Source organism: Orbicella faveolata, unplaced genomic scaffold (genome assembly GCF_042242905.1).
Source record: "Orbicella faveolata isolate gen_17 unplaced genomic scaffold, um_ofav_v1 contig_46, whole genome shotgun sequence".
NCBI lineage: Eukaryota > Metazoa > Cnidaria > Anthozoa > Scleractinia > Merulinidae > Orbicella > Orbicella faveolata.
Genome location: NW_028301576.1, coordinates 23,688,878 through 23,710,291, shown reverse-complemented (window position 1 = coordinate 23,710,291; position 21,414 = coordinate 23,688,878). Strand labels below are relative to the sequence as shown.

The following is a 21,414-nucleotide window of genomic DNA, read 5'->3' as shown; positions in this document are numbered from 1 at the left end:
ACTATTCTCAACGTAGATTAAGTCATGTTTCATTTACTATAATTTTATCGTTATTTATAATCTTGCAACTAGGTAGTTCATCAAGCTACTCCATCAAGCTACTTCAGCGCCTGAGTTAATCTATCTGAACGGACATTAAGTCACTATATTTGTTATAATGTTATTTATTAAACTTTTGCAAACAGGTAGTCAAGAGAAGAACGAAAGTCTCCATCAAGTTTTCTTCAACCGCCTAACGAGTTTACATCACCTCAACAACCGCCACCACCACCGCCACCACAGCCGCCACCGCCACCACCGCCACCGCCGCCACCGCCGCCACCGCCGCCACCGCCGCCACCGCCGCCACCGCCGCCACCGCCGCCACCGCCGCCACCACCACCGCCACCAGTGGGTCCCGAAAACCCTCCACCACTGCCTCCCCAGAAGCCTCCTGAGGACCGTTCAGAGTAGCTTCGAGTAGGTGGCTTGACAAAACCGTTTAACTCAAACCACAGGGAAGCCTCAACAGTGCCAAGTGCTCCCCTGGTTTGAAGTCGTTTTGTCCAATCAGACCCAGGTTCTGAATCGAGATCATAGCTACCGCTTCCAGCCAACGAACCACAAGCTTTGGGACCTAAATAGACATTGGTTGGAACCGAGTTACAGCTGTAACCTGCAGCAAGAAGCATTGGGGTTATCTTGTCCCTCTTGGCTGTCTTATGACATGATGGCGAGGACTCTTTCGATGGTGTTGGGGTGTAAGGTTTGCAGAGCAGGTAGAGAATTGACACTGAGTAAGCCAATGCAATCATTTCTGGGATGTATTGAGTAGCTGGAGACACCACAAAGATTCCCCTCTTCAAATCTATGAACAGGTGGTTACTTGAATCAATATATATCATGTAGAGTCCTTCTTTGTATTTGCGTACTTCACACCAACCTTTAGTTCCATGAAGACTAAAAAACTTGATCTCTACTTGGCCAGCGGATCGGTTAAAAAAACTACCTTTCTGCCATTTGCCAATGCAGATACCCCAGTCCTTTCGACCTCGTATGAGCATGGCTCTCTCGCCCTTCATTTGGTTCAGCGTAACGCATCGTTCCTCGCTTTCAATTGATTCCTTTTCTGGAAGAATGGTGGATTTGAGCGAGTAGGCTGATGCTACAGCAACATTGTGTAGACTAACGATCTCTACAGCTGACAGCACGGCCGCAGTACAATGGACAATACGGCACTTGAATGCGTCTCGTTCCCTGACGTCAAGCAACGTATGCGTGGCAGCTTCGCAGGGTAAGAAAGGCTTTCCAAAGTCACTTGGAGTCATCATCGCTTGTGGGAAACTAAGTACCAATGAAGGGTGGTCATATTTTGTGAAGAACGAGTCTTGTCGGGTCGTGAATTTATAACCTTGAACAGCTGGAGGATTTAGTGTGACTGTCAGCCTCACGACGTTCCGTGAGCCGCTGAAGGGAATATCGATATTCCAGGGATGTGTAGGGGGTGGCCCAGCGACATAAAGCGAATCAAGGTAAGAAAGCAGGCTTGTTTGACGGGAACCTATGGTCTTTTCTCCCAAGAAGGCTTTCTGGTGAAGACTTACGGTGATCGCGTGTTTCTTCTCATTGTTGATGACGCACTGATTCATCAGGGCAACACCAAAGCCTCCATTCATGCCTTGTAAAATGATCAAGTTGCCGTTCGGACCAAACAGTCGGACATAAAAGGTTTTGGTTACGTCTGCATTTAAAACCTCTATCTTCAGAATGTTCAAAACGTATTCAAGTCGTGCAAGTGGAGCATAGAGCCAATCAGGTCTGGGAGGTCTGTGTGGAGGAGGTTCACCTCTCAACATGGTCCCCGGCTTGTCAAACTGCAAACCTGCTGCCTCCCACACGGCTCGAGTTGACTTTTCACCATCGTACAAAGTAGTTGCCAGGCCGTAATTTGCTTCGTTGCCATCGCTTTGCTGCATTGTTCCAAACATCCCTGTTGTAACTTGCTTGTAAGTTAGTGGATGTTGTCGATGGACGTGCCAGATTAAAATCACGTCATAGCATGGAACAATGGAGATCTGCGGGTTTCTGCTTCTTAGTTCCAGATGATGTTGGTAGCGCTCAACGGCTTTGGCAAGAAATCTTCTGTCTGCATAGTGAGGCAACGATACTTGGTAATAGAACCTGGATTGGTCGTAACATGCCTTTTCGAGGTCATGGCAAATTTTCAAGTTGTATGGCATAAAAAACGGCATTGTTTGGGCCAAGTTAACTTCAAATGGTTCCGCGGGATAACTGGATTCCCATAAATATCTTGCTCTATGAACTCCCTCCTGTCGTTGGTATCTGTTCATGGGCGTGTGGTCAATGACTTGAGACACAATACTCATGCAGTCTTGCTCATATTTCTGCGGTGTTAACATATGCACATACCAAACCCAGGCGATGTCCAGGGGAGCTGCCAGAAGCTTGCTTTCTCTTCCTTGCTTAGCTGCGAGTGGTAGCCAGAAGACTTCGTACCTTCTGATAGCATTTCTTAGGATCGGACCGGCGTACAGGCCAGGAAACTCATCAACCAGCTCGAGTAAATTGAGCACATTGGAAGCTGCTTGGATCAGGTGATTTACATTAAGTCTGTGTGAATATGTTGTTTCTTGGGTCATTGCTCTTGGGCTTGTTTGATGATTGCTCTTTGGGAAATAACATGATAGATAGCCGATAAGCACAGTTTTGAAGTACACAAGTCGATTGAGTATTCACATGCATGTGAGAGCAAGAGAAATGATAAGGATATGACAATTGGCTGTTTACATAGCTATGTTTGTCAAAGGTGCGTTTCCTACTTTGTCAGTTTTAAACTCTAATCTGCGTGAGGTACTTGAGGTAAAGATACTTAAGAGTCCTGAGTGATTTTCGTTTTTATATTTGATATTTTTAGGAAAGGCTACCGACCTTCTTACTTTTTTCAATAAATATTGGAGAAATTTTTTTCTCATCAAAATTCTAACGGGACTTAACGTTCCTATGATATAACCATGATTGAATAGCTCTTTTATCCACGCATTCGGGGTGTTGAACGCTTTGGAACCTAGCAGCCTTTCGGAATCTTTGTTTTTTTATGCATTTCAGTATATATCTGAGTTTTTCAAATCATCAGTTTGGATATATTGTATTTATATTTTACGATATATTTCATGTTCTTCTACATTAAAGGGGCACTTTCTGCTCCCATCGAGCCACATAAACAAAATTTGACCCATGAAAAGTCATTTCAAAAGGTAGGTTATAATTAAGGATTGATTATCTCACAATACGTAGTACATGCTCCTGATTAAGATCCTATAGCATCATCTCTATAAGGGCTCATTTTTTGTCTGAGATTCTTGTTATCTGGGCTTACCTATTTCAGAATATTTAATGCCAAGGTTATATATTATTAAAAAAACCCGTTCCGCACGGCTTCTCTCTCAGAAGCTCTGCAGTGAATTCACAGTCGAGTGTTGCGATGACACACATCGCCTGAACCAAGACTTGAAAACTCACTAAGCTATCATAATCAGTGGTTTTACTTTTTCGCAACCATGAATGGTTGCATTTGTTTTGCTTTGTTCTTTAGTTAGAAAAGGAAATTTCTTGTTTTGGTTTTTGGCTCTAATACCGAAGCCAACCAAAGATGCCCTTTGAAAGCCCAGTACATGTATTAGAGCAGGGAACATTAACTATTGTAGTTTTAAAATGGTATACTTTTCGAAAAAATCGCTAAATTTAGAGGTAAAACTATATGTCAGAAATACACACCGAAAATTAAGCCTCTATTCCATTAGGTGGAACGGTCCAACATATAAATATGTCGAGTCACTGCCTTCAGGTTCCTCTAATCCACACTAAAGTAATTTTACAGCACGACTTCCAAATTCGCTTATGACGCAAAGCTATCCGAAGTTAAACTTTTCCGCTTAATCTTAAAATTAATGACTTACAAGCACAGGCTGGTTTAGATAAAGGTTTTTCACTGAAAATGGTTTGCGAAATTTTATCTTGTTTCATATACGTTAAGACAATTTGCATTGTCATCTTCAAATAAATTAGTCTGCGTTGCAGACGAAAATTTTTCCCTGTGAGTAAAGCGACACAGGCTACTTCAAATTTTGACATGTCATGTCACAATTCAGTTAAACACAAAGCCAATTTGCAATTTGCACTTGGAACGTTAATCGATGGTTTTAACTGATGCGAAAACTAAAGAATCCTTTAACGAAAGTTAAACAACTGAAGCAAGTAATATAAACACTTATATTCTAACCTGACTAAGGGGTTATTTTATTTTATTTTATTTTATCTTTGTATTCAACAAGGCTTTGAACGTAGTTTAAATGTTCATATATGTAACATAAATTAATTACTTAAAATGAAACATTCCTTTTATAAAGTCTTCGAAACTTAACGGCGACGATGGTAATTTTTTGAGTGACTTCTGTTAATATTTGTATCCAGCCTAATATATATATTGCATCTAAATAGTTCTCCAATGGTAAATGTGAATTCTGATTAAAAAGTGACAATCTTGAAAGAAAAACAGACATCCTCCAAAAGACATTCGTTAAGTTTGACATCATCGAAGAATGAAAGATCACAGCAAAATTGCCTCAGGATTAGTTCTCGTTGTTCTTACACTGCAAAGCGCTTATAGACATGAGCATAAAAAGAACTAAAACGTTTTTTCTTGTGCTTTTATTTCTGACCGCGTAGTCTAAACGACATGCTTGCAATATATGTCACTCTTATGTGCTTGTATCGAGCCTCGTGATCAACGTTTGAGAGAAGTCGTAACGCTCGGCAGCTCGTTTCTTCACAGCACTTCTGTTTCTCGCAAACTTCACACGCATTTCCATGCCTCATTAGAAACACGGAACTATTTATTATTTCTTAACTAGTGCTGATTTATGACAGCTTTTAAATAAGCTTCAAAGTTGACTCACCTTGAAAGTGTCTAGCTTTGCCGCTACGGCTTCTCGCGGTAAGATTCCATTGAAGGTAACTTAATGTGTCAACCTTTTATTTAATCCTTTTTAATAGTCAGTAAATTGAAGTGTGTTTGCATCGATTGACGTCATATTAAGTTCTCTCTGTTTATTGTTTTTGGCGTGCGTAGCAACTGACCTCCAAAACAACTGTAGCGTAGATCTTTTGGCCGATTGTAAGTTCCGTGATTTTAGAACTTTTACTTCTCAACCATTAAGAAAGTTTGCAAGTTTATTTCGCTTACCACTGAGGAACAATCATGCACTGGATGAGATCGACTTCGTTGAAAACAGTAGAATGGTGATAAAACTTACCCAGGTCAATAATTTTGTGGTTTTGGTTTAGTTTCGTTGCTTTGCGTGAAAAGATCCGATGCCCTTGATCGATTTAAGATATTATTTGAAGTTCCCGATTTTGACATCGTCACACAATAGAAATTAGATGTACGTTAGTTTCTTATCGAGGGCTTCTTTATTCTCCAACTTGAAACTTTCCGTACTTTTACTTTATGCATCTATTTCAAGTGTCTCCCGACACTTTGATTGTCACCATTGTATAATTTACGTAATAGGGAAGTTAAATTTTCTGTCAACTAAGAAAAACTAATATTTACCCATTTCGCGTTTTGTCAATACTGGGCATAACTTTATTTTAAACACCGCCTTAACGACTGGTACTTTTTTTTTCGTATAAGTTCGATTCACTTTCGGACATTTTTACAGTACCATTATATTAGGCACCTATAGATTTCAGGGGCGTAGCTAGGGGGGTCATGGGATGCCTGTGACCCCCCTTTTATAAGCCTTTTTAAGCAAACAACCTACAACAGGTGACGAAAATAACATGACAATCTGGTGAGTACCCTCACTTTGATACAGTGTAACCCTCCTTGAAATATGTCCGATCATTGGACTGCGATCAGTTGAGCACGATTACGATGTTAATTTCGAGAAAGACGTAAAGACTTAAAACTCACCGCAGTCTGTAGTTAATAGTCACTTTTATTATTAATACAGATTGAAGTGCTTGTTTTGAAAATCAATAAAAGCCGTTAAAAGAATCTAGAAGTACACATATTTCCTAATCTACTCTACTTTCTCCAAATTTTTGTCTAAACTTATCACACGTGCACTTTAAGAGTAATTAATAGTCAACAGTATCAATCTAACTTTAAAGTTCGATTAAAAGCTTTCAGTCATGTGAACAGCCGTACAGCTCTACCCTCATAGCGATTTGAACATTCCAGGTCTGTGGCAAGATTCGCACAAAACGAGCCTTGATGTGCTGCTGAAACACGTGGGAAACAACTGTATTTTTATCAAAGTTTCCTTGAAATACCTGAAATATATACGTACCATTAATTAATAACTTACAGTACTAATCAAAAAAATATATCTGTGGAAGATGAAATGAAGAAGCTAGTCATAAAAGGGGATAAGTGACGATTTTGGTTGCTTTTCTTTTTTCTTGCTCCAAATTAGCTGAAGTTTTGCATGTGGTCTTCAATGTAATAAAAAAATGTGGTTCTGTATTTTTGTCGTTGGTTTTTGCTTTGTTTTCGAGTTAAAACGTAGGCAAAAAACTTGGCTTTTCCTAGCCATGTCTTTAGGAGTTTATTTGTTGAACAGCAAACAGGCAGACTGTTTATAGTGTATGAAGTCAAAACCAAATCCCACAGCGTATAGAGCGGAAATCTGGGAACGGATTGTTTACACCGGTTATTGTGACGTGAACACAACACGTGAATCGATCGAGCGTCAAACGAAATGCCATCAAACAAAAAAGAGATGTGCCGCATGAGAGCTCTGTCGACTAATATCTTAAGCATTGTTTTAAAGTACCTTGTGTGCCTACCTGGTGGTTGAGAGGCATCATAAAGCCTCGATAAACCCGTAAGTCATCAGCACGTTTTAAAGAATCAAAATGTGTTCTGAAACTTCGAAGGCAGCTGATATACCGTAATCGTGTTATCGGCGTTCGAAGTCAGATCGAGCCAGGTAGCAAAGTCCAAGAGCAGTTCTTGCCCAAGAAAAATACCCTCTGGTGAGTTGTGGCCCATTTGCCAAGCGTTGCTAGCGTCAAAGTTTGGAAAGCGAGAACTGGTTTTAGAGTGATAAAATTTGTCTTGTATCGACCGCCATGTCTTCCCGCGCACGAGGTGTAAAGACCCTTCCCGGCATGCATTGCGATTACGTTCTGCGGACGTTTCTCGAACTGGTAACTAGATTTAAACATAATAATGGCCAGCAAGTGGCGATCGATTGTAACAGATCTGTGATCCAGTTTGCGTTGATTTTATTTCAAATCGGCATGATTTGTAGTGTTTTGAGCTTCTGGGATCAGGGGACATGCAGATGTATGGAGACCCGTACGTTGCGCAGAAGGGTTAATCTGTTAATCTGTCAGCCCTATTTATAGAGCGTTTTCACGTGGAGTCATCAAATTCTTAAATCCAAAACTAAACAGCCGCCAAAGTTGTTATCCTCATCAGGCATAAGAGGTACCAGCGCATTTTGAACTTGGAAGTTATGGCGGTGCGTGACATCAAGCTACGATCGCGTTTGTCGAAAACTATGTTTTATCTCGTGATTTTTTAGCCATTGAAGACGTTGCCGTATTAGAAAAAGTGTTTATTGAAATGTTTATTTGTTTCATTTTATTTTTATTTACACCTTTTTTTGACCTGAAATCAGCATTTTTGAGCTTATACGTTGCGTGAAATTACCATTTTCAGGAGCCCATCATGGGCTCCTACCTTTTTGCTGTTTTCTAAGTGAAACCAACATCCTTGCCGTCACGCGTTAACGTCAAATTAACATTTTAACCTATTTAGACCTAAAATCAACATCATCGAGCTTATGCGCTGCGTAAAATTGACATTTTGCTGGTTTCTAAGTGAAACCAACATCCTTGCCGTCACGCGTTAACGCGAAATCAACATTTTAACCTATTTAGACCTGAAATCAACATCATTGAGCTTATGCGCTGCGTGAAATTGACATTTTGCTGGTCTCTAAGTGAAACCAACATCCTTGCCGACACGCGTTAACGTGAAATCAACATTTTAACCTTTTTTGACCTAAAATCAACATTTTTGAGCTTATACGTTGCGTGGAATTGACATTTTGCTGGTTTCTAAGAGAAATCAACCTCCTTGCCGTCACCCGTTAACGTGAAATCAACATTTTAACCTACTTAGACCTGAAATCAACATCATTGAGCTTATGCGTTGCGTGAAATTGACATTTTGCTTGTCTCTAAGTGAAACCAACATCCTTGCCGTCACGCGTTAACGCGAAATCAACATTTTAACCTATTTAGACCTGAAATCAACATCATTGAGCTTATGCGCTGCGTGAAATTGACATTTTGCTGGTCTCTAAGTGAAACCAACATCCTTGCCGACACGCTTTAACGTGAAATCAACATTTTAACCTATTTAGACCTGAAATCAACATCATTGAGCTTATGCGCTGCGTGAAATTGACATTTTGCTGGTCTCTAAGTGAAACCAACATCCTTGCCGACACGTGTTAACGTGAAATCAACATTTTAACCTATTTAGACCTGAAATCAACATCATTGAGCTTATGCGCTGCGTGAAATTGACATTTTGCTGGTTTCTAAGTGAAACCAACATCCTTGCCGTCACGCGTTAACGTGAAATCAACATTTAAACCTTTTTTGACCGAAAATCAACATTTTTGAGCTTATACGTTGCGTGAAATTGACATTTTGCTGCTTTCTAAGTGAGATCAAAGTCCCTGCGGTCGCGGCGGGCCGATCCTTTGTTATGATAAACCGAGGCGAGACTTCGACTTATAACAAAGGCTTGGCTTGGTTATTATAACAAAGGATCGGCTCTGTTTATCATAACAAAGGCCCGGTTTCGTTTATTTGCAGCCTCGGCGGGAAAAGGGCGTTAGGTATTTTAATCAAAAGTGAACTTTGTCGAAAACGCTCCAAATTTCGCATAGAGTTTTGTTTAGGTATATTTAGCAATGTCCCGTAGTTTTTGCGCTAAACCTTGCTTCGTTTTCAGGATATTGCGTATGCAAAAAAACCACTCGGTTTTCCTAGCGGCGTCTTTATAAAGCGAAGCAAAAACCAGCGGCAAAAATACAGGAACACGTTTTTCTATTACATTGAAGACCACATGCAAAAATTCAGCTAATTTGGAGCAAGAAAAAAGAAAAGCAACCAAAATCGTCACTTATCCCCTTTTATGACTAGCTTCTTCAAATGTTCCCAGCTTGTTTCAAGCGGGAGTCGAAGAACTGATTGCAATTGGATTCGACTCCGTGAACTTCCAGATATCTCTCGGCAGCTGCTATCTCTGAGCTGCAGAGAGCTAAGCCATTTACTGGGTTCATACCGGGTTCATATGCAATAAGCATCTTGCATACTGGTAGGACCAACAAGAACCTGCCATCAGCTGGTCTGTTCTCTTTCTGAACGGGAGGGAGGGGGAATTTTCTCCTCCCCCCATTCGTCGAAAACAGCCGAAGGTTAGACCAACATGTAATTTAACTACTTTGTTTGTCCGTAGATTTTTAAGCGCAGAGGAGGTAGGCCTAAGCATGGACACAACTTCATATTACTTAAAGTTTTCTGACAAAAACTTCACCGTCAAGGGCCTTAAGTCGAAAACAACTGACTCCCATGGGTATTTTGCGATCATTTTAGATTCTTTGTTGGGTATTGCTAGTATGAGGCACACGGAATGCAAAAATCTCTGTCACTATTTTTTGTGTGTCCATAGGGCCTTAAGTCGAAAACAAGTGACTCCCATGGGTATTTTGTGTCGGTTTTAGATTCTTTGTTGGAATCGTTACTATGAGGCATACGGACTGGAAAAAAACTTTGTACCATTAATTTCCAGCGATGGAAAATGAAACCAAATGAAAATGACAATATAAAGTGGCCAATTTTGGAAATACTTAAGCTGAAAAGGACAACATGGCGAAGTTAGATTCAGATAGATGGAAGAGACAAAATCTTCGGTAGACCAGTAGATGAAGTGGCTAAACTTATCATGACCGGGATTTAGGTCATTTACTAGGTTAATATGTACCACGAGTCCTTCATAAATTTAGGACTCACTTTCACGGCGTTGTTCTCCAGGTATGGCTCCCATTCTCTACCATCAACACGAGATAAAATTTCATAAGTTGTCACCCTATGCAAGGAATCATGTTTTGACTGAGTAGCTATTTTCTTGATTGCTGTCTCCATTCCAAGGTCAACTTGAAGCCACTGGCTACGATTATTGATGCCTGCAGACCACGAAGTAGCTGAGTGTAAGCGGGCGTATCGGGGATCAAGGCCATTACGCGTGAAAGACGAGGCAGTTAGGGCAGAATCTGGAATCTTTCCATTTTCCATACCCAAAGGCTCGGCGCAATCTAATTAAAAAAATGTCAAGCTTTCTTGTCAGTCTTCTTATAGTGAATTTGGTTCTTTTATTCTTTCAAACCTTTCTTAAACTAAGATCTAACTTATTCAATCAACTCAGTGTAAGCCGTCTGGTACGTGAGAATTTGACAGGTTTCAAGACTGAAGATTTGTTAGGAATGACATCTGGAAACCTGTCAAATTACTCAGTGGCAAAGAAGAACGCCTGCCTTTAGCCCGAAGTTGTAGACGCTGAAGGGACTGACGGACAAATAGATTGATAGATTGTCATTGGATAGATTGCTGATTTGCATAGATTGGTTAGTTAATTCACGTTCTACTGCAACTTAGGGGACCGACGCGATATTTTCGGTCGAAAGTTTACATCAAGACCGGAAGAGTCCCGGCACTTACTCTTACAGAACCAGTTCCAGGGGTGCTTGAATTTCTTCCCGCTTATTGGCCAAAAAATTATTTTCGCTCGCTGGAACTGATATGGTAAGAGTAAGTAAGGCTCTCCCGTTCGGATGTAAACTTTCGACCGAAAATAACGCGTCATTTCGACTAGCTGCCTCTGGTTCTTCGAGGATGGTCGCACTGTTGTTGTCATTTATAAGCAGATCGTAGGATGTTTCTTTGGTATTATCCCGATCAATGATCCACCAATATCATTGCGCTTTAAAAGGAACCGATGACACCACTCTTCTCTTCACCATGATCCGACAGATCTTAGATCAATGATCCTGGTCGTGATCATCCCAAAGAAACGAATCTTAAATTTGATAACTGGTTTACTCTAGAAAATATACTAGCTATACCTTTGCACTTGTTGCCGCTCGGCTTAATTTGACAGATGTCTGTCTGTCCTCCACATTGGAAGTCTGAGTCATTACAAGAGAAGAGTCGCATCCCGTTGGTCATGTAGATTGCCCATTCATAATCCTTCATGTCCTTTGGGTTAGAATCTGCTGTCTTGTTATTTAATTCACAAACCTTTGTATTCTGGTAATAGTTTATGCTTTCACACAAGGGACGATGCTCGTCGCACAGCATCACACAACTCGCAATACCTGGAGCTGGTTTGGTAAGAAACACGTGACCTGCTAAAACACGATCTGGAATGGAGCGGGTTACGTTTTTGCACTGCATGACAGAGGCCAGAGTGACTTGCATCGGAGGGTGACTGAGAATCACAAACAACACTGTCATGATGAACTTGGGAAACATAACACCTGACAAGAAACGAAGAATATGCATTGCCAAATCAGTAAATTGGAAATTCATAAAAAAACCTTTTTTGTCGCAATTCTTGGCTCATGGTAGGCTGCTGCAAATTGTCGCAGTCCCTTTTACTCTGAAAAGTCGTTTGTAAATATATACCTTCCATTCAGTGTAGGGACTAAACGTCTAGTTCGTCTTAGTTTGGTTATTTTAAGTAACAAATTAAACTAAACATTGCCGCTTTTCAGATATGAAAACTTCTTGTATTACGTAACAAATCACGCATTACCACTTTCCAGAAGCGAAAACCTTTACAAAAATCAACATTTTACGTAACTCTTGATCAATAACTAGACATGAACGTCTAAATCGGTTTTCATCATCTACAGAGATTCTAGATAGAAGATGCTTATGCCTTACCCAATCTAAAAGATCGCTCTCACTCCATTACGTAACAAACCAAAGATCGCTGCTTTAAAGTTACGAAAACTTAGGATTACTTTTAGAAATAGAGGGATACTCTTGTCTCTTCAACAGATAAGCGGGGAAACGCGATGGTTTCGTTGGGCATCTAGCTTAAAATTACAGGAAATAAAATTTCTGAAAAGTAAGCGCTTTACGCATTTTTATGCGCAGGACACGATAACTTTCACTTGCAATATCTGCCATATAAATTAAACAAGTCGCGAGAAATTATTACTAAGCTTTATCTAATTCAATTAATAAGGAACTCTGTTTCTTTCATAAAGATGACCCTTAAGCTAGCTAGCAATGTCTTAATGGAGAAGCATCTTATCATCACTCAAAAAGCGAACTCAAAATCTCGTATTACGTGGCTGGACCATTATAAGGATGCCTTCGATCAGGGAACGCAAATAACTGAAACCAAAAGTAACAAATAAACAAGTAGAAAGTTTGCTTTGCTTACCTTCAGCTGGATTTTTAGTACGATGTCGCGTCCTTAGGTTGTTAATCGAGTATTTCTACCCTTTCCGATTTTGGAAGAGATTTTCTCGTGTGGATTAAACATATATGAAAACCAAGTGAAGACTGCATGGAACATAAGTTAAAACTATGCATTATTGATAAACATGAACTTTTTTATTTACGCCGGCTATTTAATTTTTAAATTTTCTTTGCACGTGTCTACCTTTGCTACATTGTATACCTTTAGTCGCCCGAAGAGGAAAGCACGGCAGCTTAAAGCTCAGTTAAGTTTGTTCCTTTTTAGCCAGAAAACATTTTTTATATACTGTTGATCTAATAAGAACCAGTCTGGGAACTGTTTTGATTGCATTCAGAGCAAAAAAGGAAACAAAAGGATGGCCTTGCTTTGTTAGAATTTTATTTTTTTTATTTGTTTATTTATTTATTTATTTTTTTGATTTCATGAGTTATGTTAATAGATCTTGTCACCCGCAATTACGATACTAACAATACTTACAATACTCACATTACTTTCAAATGCAAACCGTTCTTACAATACTTACGTTAATTACACTCCTTGCAATATAACGTTTGTTTTGAAAAAAAATAAGCATTAACTTACAAACAATACAACACTTACACTTTTAATACTTACGCTACTTAAGTCAATTGCACCAAATAGAATACAATACAAACGGTACTTAAAATGCTTTATTTACAGTACATGTTTTTGTATCCGAGAGTAAGTAATAGATATGTACACAAATGGCAAAGAAGAGAAGAGAAAAAAAAGGCTCACAATAGAGAGGAATCTAGATCAGCAAGATACGTGTGGCTCCCAATATTGCAAAGGTTAAAAAAATGTCATTATATCAACTTAAATCCTACTGTGAACTAAGACCACGCAGATAGTGTAAGTAGAAAGGGGAGGCGGAAAGGGGAGATACAAAGGTTACTGAATAAAAACACAGGAAATGCTTGATCGATTTCTTTCTTCTATTTTACATGAGATACGAATTTCTCTAGCATTGCACTATTTTTCCTTTCTTTCCGCAAAGGTAAAAAAAAAATCTAGCAAGCCAGGTGATTAACAGTACAGCTCTCATGTGCTACACTTCGTTGCTAAAACAAAGCCGGTAGTTTCCAAGTTTTGCTACAATGCAAAAAAAATAAATAAATAAATGATTTTTTCAGGCTCTGTAGTGCAGAAGGTGCTTTTCATGTCATTTTTAAATCTCATTTTCAAGAGAGATGTATTGGTGCAGGAATCAGACACGAATCAAAATTCAATTAACATCGTGTTTTTAGCACATTTTAAAACTATCTGATAAGCAGGGTGCCATTTGAAGTCTGGATAATCCTTTGTTGCATGTGGAGGGTGGGGGGGGAGGGGGTGCGCCGGAGGAGAGAAGGGGTGGGTCATCAGTTTTTGAGCCCTTAGTAAGGGGTGGGTCGTTCGATTTTCATCTACCCATGGGGGTGCCTCATGCATTTATACAAAAGAGGAACTATGTTAGGTCTAACCCAAATCATTTTAACTTCGTAAAAGCCAAAATCTTATCGCAAAAACAAATTCGTCAAAACAAGCCTTTAAACACGATCGTCACAGCAACATCAAGTCATGTGCTCAAAAAAAATGACACTCCGAAATTGTTTCTCACAAATTATTTCTCAAAGTCACACATTTTCATCATCCATGCTTCACAGATCAGTCTGAAATGAGCGCGGGCAGTCTGTAACCTCCCCTAACTCGCTAAATAGGATTAAGCCGGACCAATTCAGACCTAAACATTTCATCTCATTCTGTATCTGTGTTAACAGAAGAAGGTTCCTAAGGTTGAAACTGGTATACAGTGAAACCTGTATTAAGCGGACACCCTTGGGACCCTCACTAGTGTCCGCTTAATACAGGGTGTCTGCTCTAAGCAGGTTCTAATATATATTAACCGAGCAGGAGGTCTTTATTGGAGAATCTTGACCGAGGTCGTGAGTACAGACCGAACGCAGTGAGGTCTGTACACACGACCGATCGAGGTCAAGATTCTCCCACACAGACCGACTAAGCTCGGTTTATAAGATGTTTATTATATATTAGATGAGCAGAACTTAATTTTGCCAACGTTTGCTCGTCGGAAAGTCATTGTTGACATCAAGACCGCTGCTCAAGACCGCTGCTCCATTGTTGTTCGCCAACAGAAGCACGGCATACCACTTGGAACAATAGCTGTCGTCTCTGATACACTGTCCTCAAAGCTCTATGTAATGCGAGTCTTTTCTTTCTATTTTTCGCAATTAATTTCCAAAGTAAGGCCCGACGAGCACTGCAATTCGGCACTTCACCGATAGCAAGTCCTAGCAGTAACTAGCCCCGTATCGAGTGAATAGCACCGGGACACGTGCTTATTCCCGTCTGTTAATGAAGTGCAACTTGTGAAATAGGATCGACGCAGGTTCGATGTTTGTTACCACGCTGGAATTAAGTCGACTCTTTGTCGCACCTATTTCTAATTTATTCGACGCGACTTGGATTCGACGTTTGCCCTAGGCCTAAGTTGGTCTCAATTGTAATAAGTTATTATTCGCATGAAGAGTATTACTGTATAAGAACACACCACTTGTAACACAGGTAATGAAACTGTTTATTTAGTTATCCACCAGTGCTCGAGATGCTGATAAATAAACTCATTCTGTTTTCTATATTTTTGTTATTTCCGAGCTAAGGGTGAAGGGAAAGTAAATCTTTTGAGATTATTCAAGATTTCACCTAAAACACGTCTGTAACATTACCTTGTAAAATGATCTTTAAGCCTACGATTGCAACTGTTTTCAATTTGTAATGAAGAAATTGTAGAAATCGAGACAAAAATTCATGTTGTGACCATCCCAAAATGTGCCCCAAGCATCTGGACGTCGCATGCATTGAGATATTATTTATTCCAAATGTTTAAGTGCACATCGTCTTGGACGCGGTGAAAAGTGTCTTCAAAGTGCAGGCTGTGATTGTTTTATCTATGGTATTAATACAATTTAATGTGACAGTCTACCATTCAAACTTGAGCCTCCCTCACTCAGTCTAACAGCCGTACAGCTCTACCCTCATAGCTACACGATCGCTCCAGGTCTGTGGCCAGATTTTAATGAAGCGCGCCCGAATGTGCTGTGGAAACACATGCGAGACAACTGTCTCTTTATCGGTGTTTCCTTGAAATACCTGAAACATTAACGTAAATGAGTGCTACTGAGTTTATGAGCAACATTTTCCATCTCGAAAACGTTTAATATGAAATTTGTTACCATGACGTGTGTCGGGCCACACCTGAATAAACATTATTTAGCCTTCCAAAACGAAACAGAGTTCAAGGTATAACTTGTCAAGGAATGTTTTGGTCTCATGCAACCATGTTTTGAATGATCGCCATTGTTTAACCTAAAGTTGTTGAATTTTAAGCTTCATTTTCTGTTTTAGTTTGAGTTTGGATTTTATAACGATTTTATCTAAAAACATCTCATTATATTTTCATATTTTTCTGCTTTTTCGAATCACTTTTAGGAGTTTTCTGACTTATTCAAATCCGAGATGGCGGATATTTTAAGTGCGTGACGTCATGAAAGGGTTAAGTTTCGAAGCCAACTATTTTCTTGAGAGTTGGAAAGTAAATTGCGACAACTTGTTTTAAGTTGAATTTATTGGGCTAAGATAAACTGAGCTCCACCACTAAATATCTACAAACTTACTTTCACAGCGTTGTTCTCCGTATATTTAACCCAATCAGTCCCGTCTGCACTGGATGAAATCTCGTAAGAGGTCACCCACTGTCTGTGACTAGCAATCGGCCTTCCCTGAGTAGCTATCTTTTTTACTGCCATGACTCGACCAAGATCAACATGGAGCCAGTGCGGACCTTCATGGTAACCCATAGTCCATGCAGATGGCGAGTTGAGCCGAGCGAAATTAGGACCGAGTCCGGAATTATAAGAAGACGAGGCTGTGATAGCACTGGCTGGAATCTTTCCATTTTCCATTCCCAGACTCCTGTAGCAAGCTGAAGAAATAACGGAAAAAAGCTCAGAGATAGTTCATATAAATAATAAGAAACAATCAAATAAACTTTGCGATTGTGAGAAATCATTCAACTCGTATATTTACGTCGTAAAGAATTGTAGACCCTTTGCTACTGAAAACATTCTGCTATTGGCATTCACTGTTGACGTAGGTCAATTGAACAACGCTTTGCCCGTGTTAAAAGATATCAATAAATGTAGCAATAAGTCTAAGTAAAGAAGATTATGTTATAGTATTACTGACTGAATTCAAACATTCAATCATTTTGGATCAGACATTCTCAGCTTTGATTTCACGGAAGAGAGATGCACAGCTGTTACAGATTTGTTTATTTATGTTTATTTTTAAAAACACATAATTTACAACACTACCTAGCAGAATCAGTTGCAATAATAAGATAACTTACGTACAAATATTACCTACAGTAGTAACGTTACTTACAATAGCGAAATGGCTTACAAAACCTCAACATTGCTTGCAATACTTATAATTACTCTTCTCAAATACTAACATAGCTTAACAATTAAGACGAAATCCGATAGAAAATCGAGCAATTTTATTTGTTAGCGGACAAAAACGTGGTACCAGAATATTTCGAGGTATTTTACAGTCCTTTTACAATTTCTTAAGGCTAAAGATATCAAGAGTTGCCTGAAATAACACCAAAAACAATTTCCCATGGGAATTCGAGAAAATAAATTTCCCAGCTCAGAGAAACTGTACAAACACAGGTAAAATGTCATCACCGGGAGCCTGTTCGAAGGCTACAGATATATATAGCTATAAAAGCAAACGTAAAAAGCGGTTTTTAACCGAGTGTCGTAAATCGAACCCGAAGAAATCACGCTGACCAATCACGAAGGACGCAAACGACCCAGAGAACCAATCAAAACTCGAAGCCACACATGTAGCTGACGCGAAGCGCGGGAAAACGCAAACGATGGACCCACGATTGGTTTTAAGTTTAACATTTGATTGGATGACGAAAGTGGCACGAGTTTTTTTTTAAAAAAGCAAATCTCTGAACGCGTAATGATACAAAACCCAAGTAAATCCGAATTACTGAAAATCGACTCTAAGTTAGTAGTTTGATGATACCTTCACATCTGTTTCCGCCCTGTTTAATTTGGCAGATGTCTGTCTGTCTTCCACATTCAGAGTCAAAGTCGTTACAAGGGAGGAGTCGGACGCTGTTGGTCATGTAGATTGCCCATTCATAATCCACCAAGTCCTCTGGGTTAGATTCTGCAGTCTTGTCATTCAGTTCACAAACCTTTGTCTTTCTGTAATAGTTAGTGCTTTCACATGAAGGATCATGCGCTATGCATGAAATCACGCAATCTTCATTGTTTGGCGATTGTTTGGTAAAGAACGCGTGACCTGCTAAGACGCGATTTGGAATTGAGCGGATCGCGTCTTCGCACTGCGTGACAGATGCAAATGTCACTTGTGACATATAGTAGAGCAGGACAAGCAACATGTCCTCGCTTGGAGACATGACTGCGTAGAGATAAAAAAGAAGCTAATAAGACTTGTAAATGCCATACAGCATCTCTTATAAGTTATTTAGCCCTCGGACATGCAAGCAAACTCATACAAGGAGGTTGGGGGGGGGGGGGTGGGGTGCTGGTTAGAACCTCCTCTCTTATTAGCGTTTTTGTTACTTTACGTTATTTTGAGAGGTTTTCACCTTTAATAGAAAGCCTGTCGTGTCTTCTACAAAATGATGTTCATACAGTACGTAATTATGCAAAAAACGTTGCTGGGGAGGGGGGGGGGGGGTCAGTGACGTCATCCAACATGAAAGACTATTTTTAGATTTTTCACTCCTTAACATTATTTTGCGTTTCCCCCTGAAAATTTAAAGTTTTACTCAAACATGACAATGTAAAATATTACAAAAAGTTTTAAATTAACATGATAAAGTTGATGATTTAGTCTAGGTTTTTCCCATTTAGTGTAGGTCTTTCCCAACAACTTTATCACGTTAATTTAAATCTTTCTTTGTAATATTTTACATTGTCATGTTTCCTTTTGTTCTTATAGTCATTAGTATTTTGCGTACACTATATATTCAACTCTGTACTTTGTAATTTAAAATGAAGATGACAGAAGATTCTGTTGAAACATGTTTTAAAAAAACGTTGTGTTGTTTCTCAAAATTTTAACATGTCTGCTACTATTCAGACCATTTGACGATTAAAATTGCTTTTATACGAAAACAAAATTTTAATTTATGATACTACGGGAAAAAGAAAATATGAGGAATCATTTTTTTTCACCGAAGGCCACCCTTTCGATCATTGCGGTAACTCAAAAGGATGCAGAAACTAACAAAAAACCTTAAAATGTAGTACCTTGTGAAATGATATGGTTTCTGTGCACAGTCTATTCTGGAGATGTTCCGCCGGCAAGGGATCTTCTGATTTAGTTAGACTGCAGGTTTCTTTTATTCAGATCTAACCAAAACTAATTAAAGGACTACAAAGGAAGAAACAAAGACATGTAACAATATTTTGAAAAGTTTTTCAGCAGCCAGATGTTTCTTTCGCACGATAATTACGCCTTGATATTTTTTCTTGTTACTCGCTCAATGGAAATTCCTGTTTTTTCCACGGAAATAAATCGTGAACATTAAGAAATTCCTTAGGTTAAGAAACAGCACTGGCTGAATAAATGTAAAATATAGAAGGAAAACTGTGAAAGAGATAAAGGGAAATACATCCTGTTCTCTGCAAAGAAGCAAAGAGAAAATAAAACTACTCATTTTAAATCGGTTTCCAAGCTACGTTTATTGGGGTCCAACGTAGATTTGGCGGGACGCGGGATGAGAGTTAAAATGGAGGCGCGATGCAAGATGACAGAAATTTTAATGGCGGGATGCAGTAAAAAAAATAATAAACTGTGATGCAAGGACCCCTTGTGCAAACAGCAACGGAGTGAAGTCCGATCTTGGTTTCGATCAGGATCAGCATTGTAAAGTAATACATAAAACCAGTTGATAGGCTGACCGGACGGCTGAAAAGGGTAAATTTAATGCCCAATATTTCGGTTATAAAAAAATAATTTGGCAGGAGTGGGATTGCTCATTTTGATCCGCGGGATGCGGGATAGTTTTAAAATTGTCGGCGTGAGTAGGATGACAAATGAAAAAAATTGCGCCTTCCGGTCGTTACGAGCAGGTAGGCGGAATCGGGGTAAACATTCTGAGTGGGTAGGAATGGCGGGATAGAGCCACAGATAGTGGCAGGACACGGGATAGAAAACTTTTAAGGTCGGCACACACGAGGGGGCTAGTCCCTGCGACTATCGGCCTGCAATTAGTCCCCTGAAGAGTTTACACCAAGGGACTGGTCGCAGGGACTTATCCCACGGACAGTTCACACGAAGCGTTTTGAGGAACCGTGAGTCATACGATGGGACTTGTTCCCGCGACTTGTTGCAGGGACTATTTCGCATGAACTAAGTCCCCTCGTGTGTGCCGACCTTTAAGTTTATGGTGAACCCTCCTTAATATTAAAAGCAGTGCTACCTGGACCAGCGGCAACAGAGTTAAGGAAATAATTTGTCGCCTGTTTTTGAGAAAACTATGGAGGGTTTTGTGGGATTCGCACAATTAACCGTTAGCACTTTTATAACGAAAAGATATATGTTTCCAGGTGGTGAAACCAGGACAATTTCATGTTAAAAAAGCACTGAAAAAATGGATCATGAGTTTCTGATTAGAATTCGAAAAATCTAGCCGTATTTTAAGAACGGTTATCTCTGGGAATCCTTACCAAGGTAACTTCTGTTGCCTAAAAACCTTTAGAAATAAAGAAAGTGGTTGAGAAGCGGTTTTTATTCTTTCTTAAATCGATCACAAAGCGTTACAAAACTAAATCCAACTACTTTGAACCCTGGATTGAAAATCGCTTTAACAAGACAGCATACAATGCAAATAGTGAAGTTGTTATCAATAACAACAAGTTATTCAGTAATAATAAGTTATTATTCGCATGCAAAGTATCGAAATTACATTAAAAGAGCACATCAGTTATGGCACAGATAATGTATATTTAGTTATCCGTTGGCCGATGACGCTGATAACAAATACAATTTTTCTATATTTTCGTATTTCGGGGGAAAATAAATCTTATGAGAATTTTCAAGAATTGACCTTGAAAAAACATTCTTAACATGACCCTTTAACATGACCTTTAAACCTACGATTACCACTGTTTTAATTAAATTTTTAACGAGGAAAATTTTTATGAGACACAAATTCACCTTGTGCCTACAAAACCTTCGTCAATATTTAATGAAGAAAATGAATATAATGAAAACATAAATTCATATTGTGACTATGCTAAAATGTGCCCCAAGCACTGAGATATCCCTAATTGAATGTTTTACCGCTGCAAAACGTCTTGGACTCGGCGAAAAATGTCTTTAAAGTGCAAGCTGTGCTTGTTTACTCTATCGTATCAATAAAATTTGACGTAACAGTCTCTCATTCAAACTGGAGTTTCCTTCACTCAGTTGAACAGCCGCACAGCTCTATCCTCATAGATAAATAACCGTTCCAGGTCTGTGGCCGGATTCTAATGAAGCGAGCTCGGATGTGCTGTGAAAACACGTGACAAACAACTGTGTTTTTGTCGGCGTTTCCTTGAAATACCTAAAACATTAACGTAAATGAGTGCTGCTGAGTTTATGAGCAACATTTTCCAGCTCGAGTTCGAAAACGCTAAACATCAAATTCGTTACCAAAGCGTGTTTCGGTTCTTGTCTTTTAATATTTCTGATTTTTTGATTCAATTTTAGTCTTT

The 21,414-nt window shown here is 39.3% G+C and overlaps 3 protein-coding genes across 3 annotated transcripts; all 3 read right to left on the bottom strand.

The window, feature by feature from the left end:
- Positions 1-251: 251 nt before the first annotated feature.
- On the bottom strand, positions 252-5,063 carry LOC110047759 (uncharacterized). The gene is made up of 2 exons (XM_089276740.1): positions 4,956-5,063; positions 252-2,666 (listed from the first exon to the last, which is right to left on the bottom strand). The coding sequence occupies exon 2, from the start codon at positions 2,637-2,639 to the stop codon at positions 252-254; it is 2,388 nt and encodes a 795-aa protein (XP_089132866.1). The 5' UTR covers positions 2,640-2,666; positions 4,956-5,063.
- Positions 5,064-6,189: 1,126 nt separating this feature from the next.
- Positions 6,190-11,619, bottom strand: LOC110047760 (lactadherin-like). The gene is made up of 3 exons (XM_089277386.1): positions 11,211-11,619; positions 10,102-10,403; positions 6,190-6,336 (listed from the first exon to the last, which is right to left on the bottom strand). Exons 1-3 carry the CDS (start codon positions 11,617-11,619, stop codon positions 6,190-6,192), a joined length of 858 nt encoding a protein of 285 aa, XP_089133512.1.
- Positions 11,620-15,197: 3,578 nt separating this feature from the next.
- LOC110047761 (lactadherin-like) lies at positions 15,198-18,087 on the bottom strand. The gene is made up of 3 exons (XM_089277351.1): positions 17,702-18,087; positions 16,276-16,583; positions 15,198-15,751 (listed from the first exon to the last, which is right to left on the bottom strand). The coding sequence occupies exons 1-3, from the start codon at positions 18,081-18,083 to the stop codon at positions 15,614-15,616; spliced, it is 828 nt and encodes a 275-aa protein (XP_089133477.1). The 5' UTR covers positions 18,084-18,087; the 3' UTR covers positions 15,198-15,613.
- Positions 18,088-21,414: the final 3,327 nt, after the last annotated feature.

Excerpts from the sequence above, each read along its gene's own strand:
- LOC110047759 (XM_089276740.1), bottom strand. The coding sequence starts at position 2,639 with ATGACCCAAGAAACAACATATTCACACAGACTTAATGTAAATCACCTG.
- LOC110047760 (XM_089277386.1), bottom strand. The coding sequence starts at position 11,619 with ATGTTTCCCAAGTTCATCATGACAGTGTTGTTTGTGATTCTCAGTCAC. Across the intron at positions 10,404-11,210 it reads GAGCGGCAACAAGTGCAAAG|ATTGCGCCGAGCCTTTGGGT; the intron begins GTATAGCTAGTA and ends TTTTTTAATTAG. Across the intron at positions 6,337-10,101 it reads TGGAGAACAACGCCGTGAAA|GTATTTCAAGGAAACTTTGA; the intron begins GTGAGTCCTAAA and ends TATATATTTCAG.
- LOC110047761 (XM_089277351.1), bottom strand. The coding sequence starts at position 18,083 with ATGTTGCTTGTCCTGCTCTACTATATGTCACAAGTGACATTTGCATCT. Across the intron at positions 16,584-17,701 it reads GGGCGGAAACAGATGTGAAG|CTTGCTACAGGAGTCTGGGA; the intron begins GTATCATCAAAC and ends TTATTTCTTCAG. Across the intron at positions 15,752-16,275 it reads CGGAGAACAACGCTGTGAAA|GTATTTCAAGGAAACACCGA; the intron begins GTAAGTTTGTAG and ends TTAATGTTTCAG.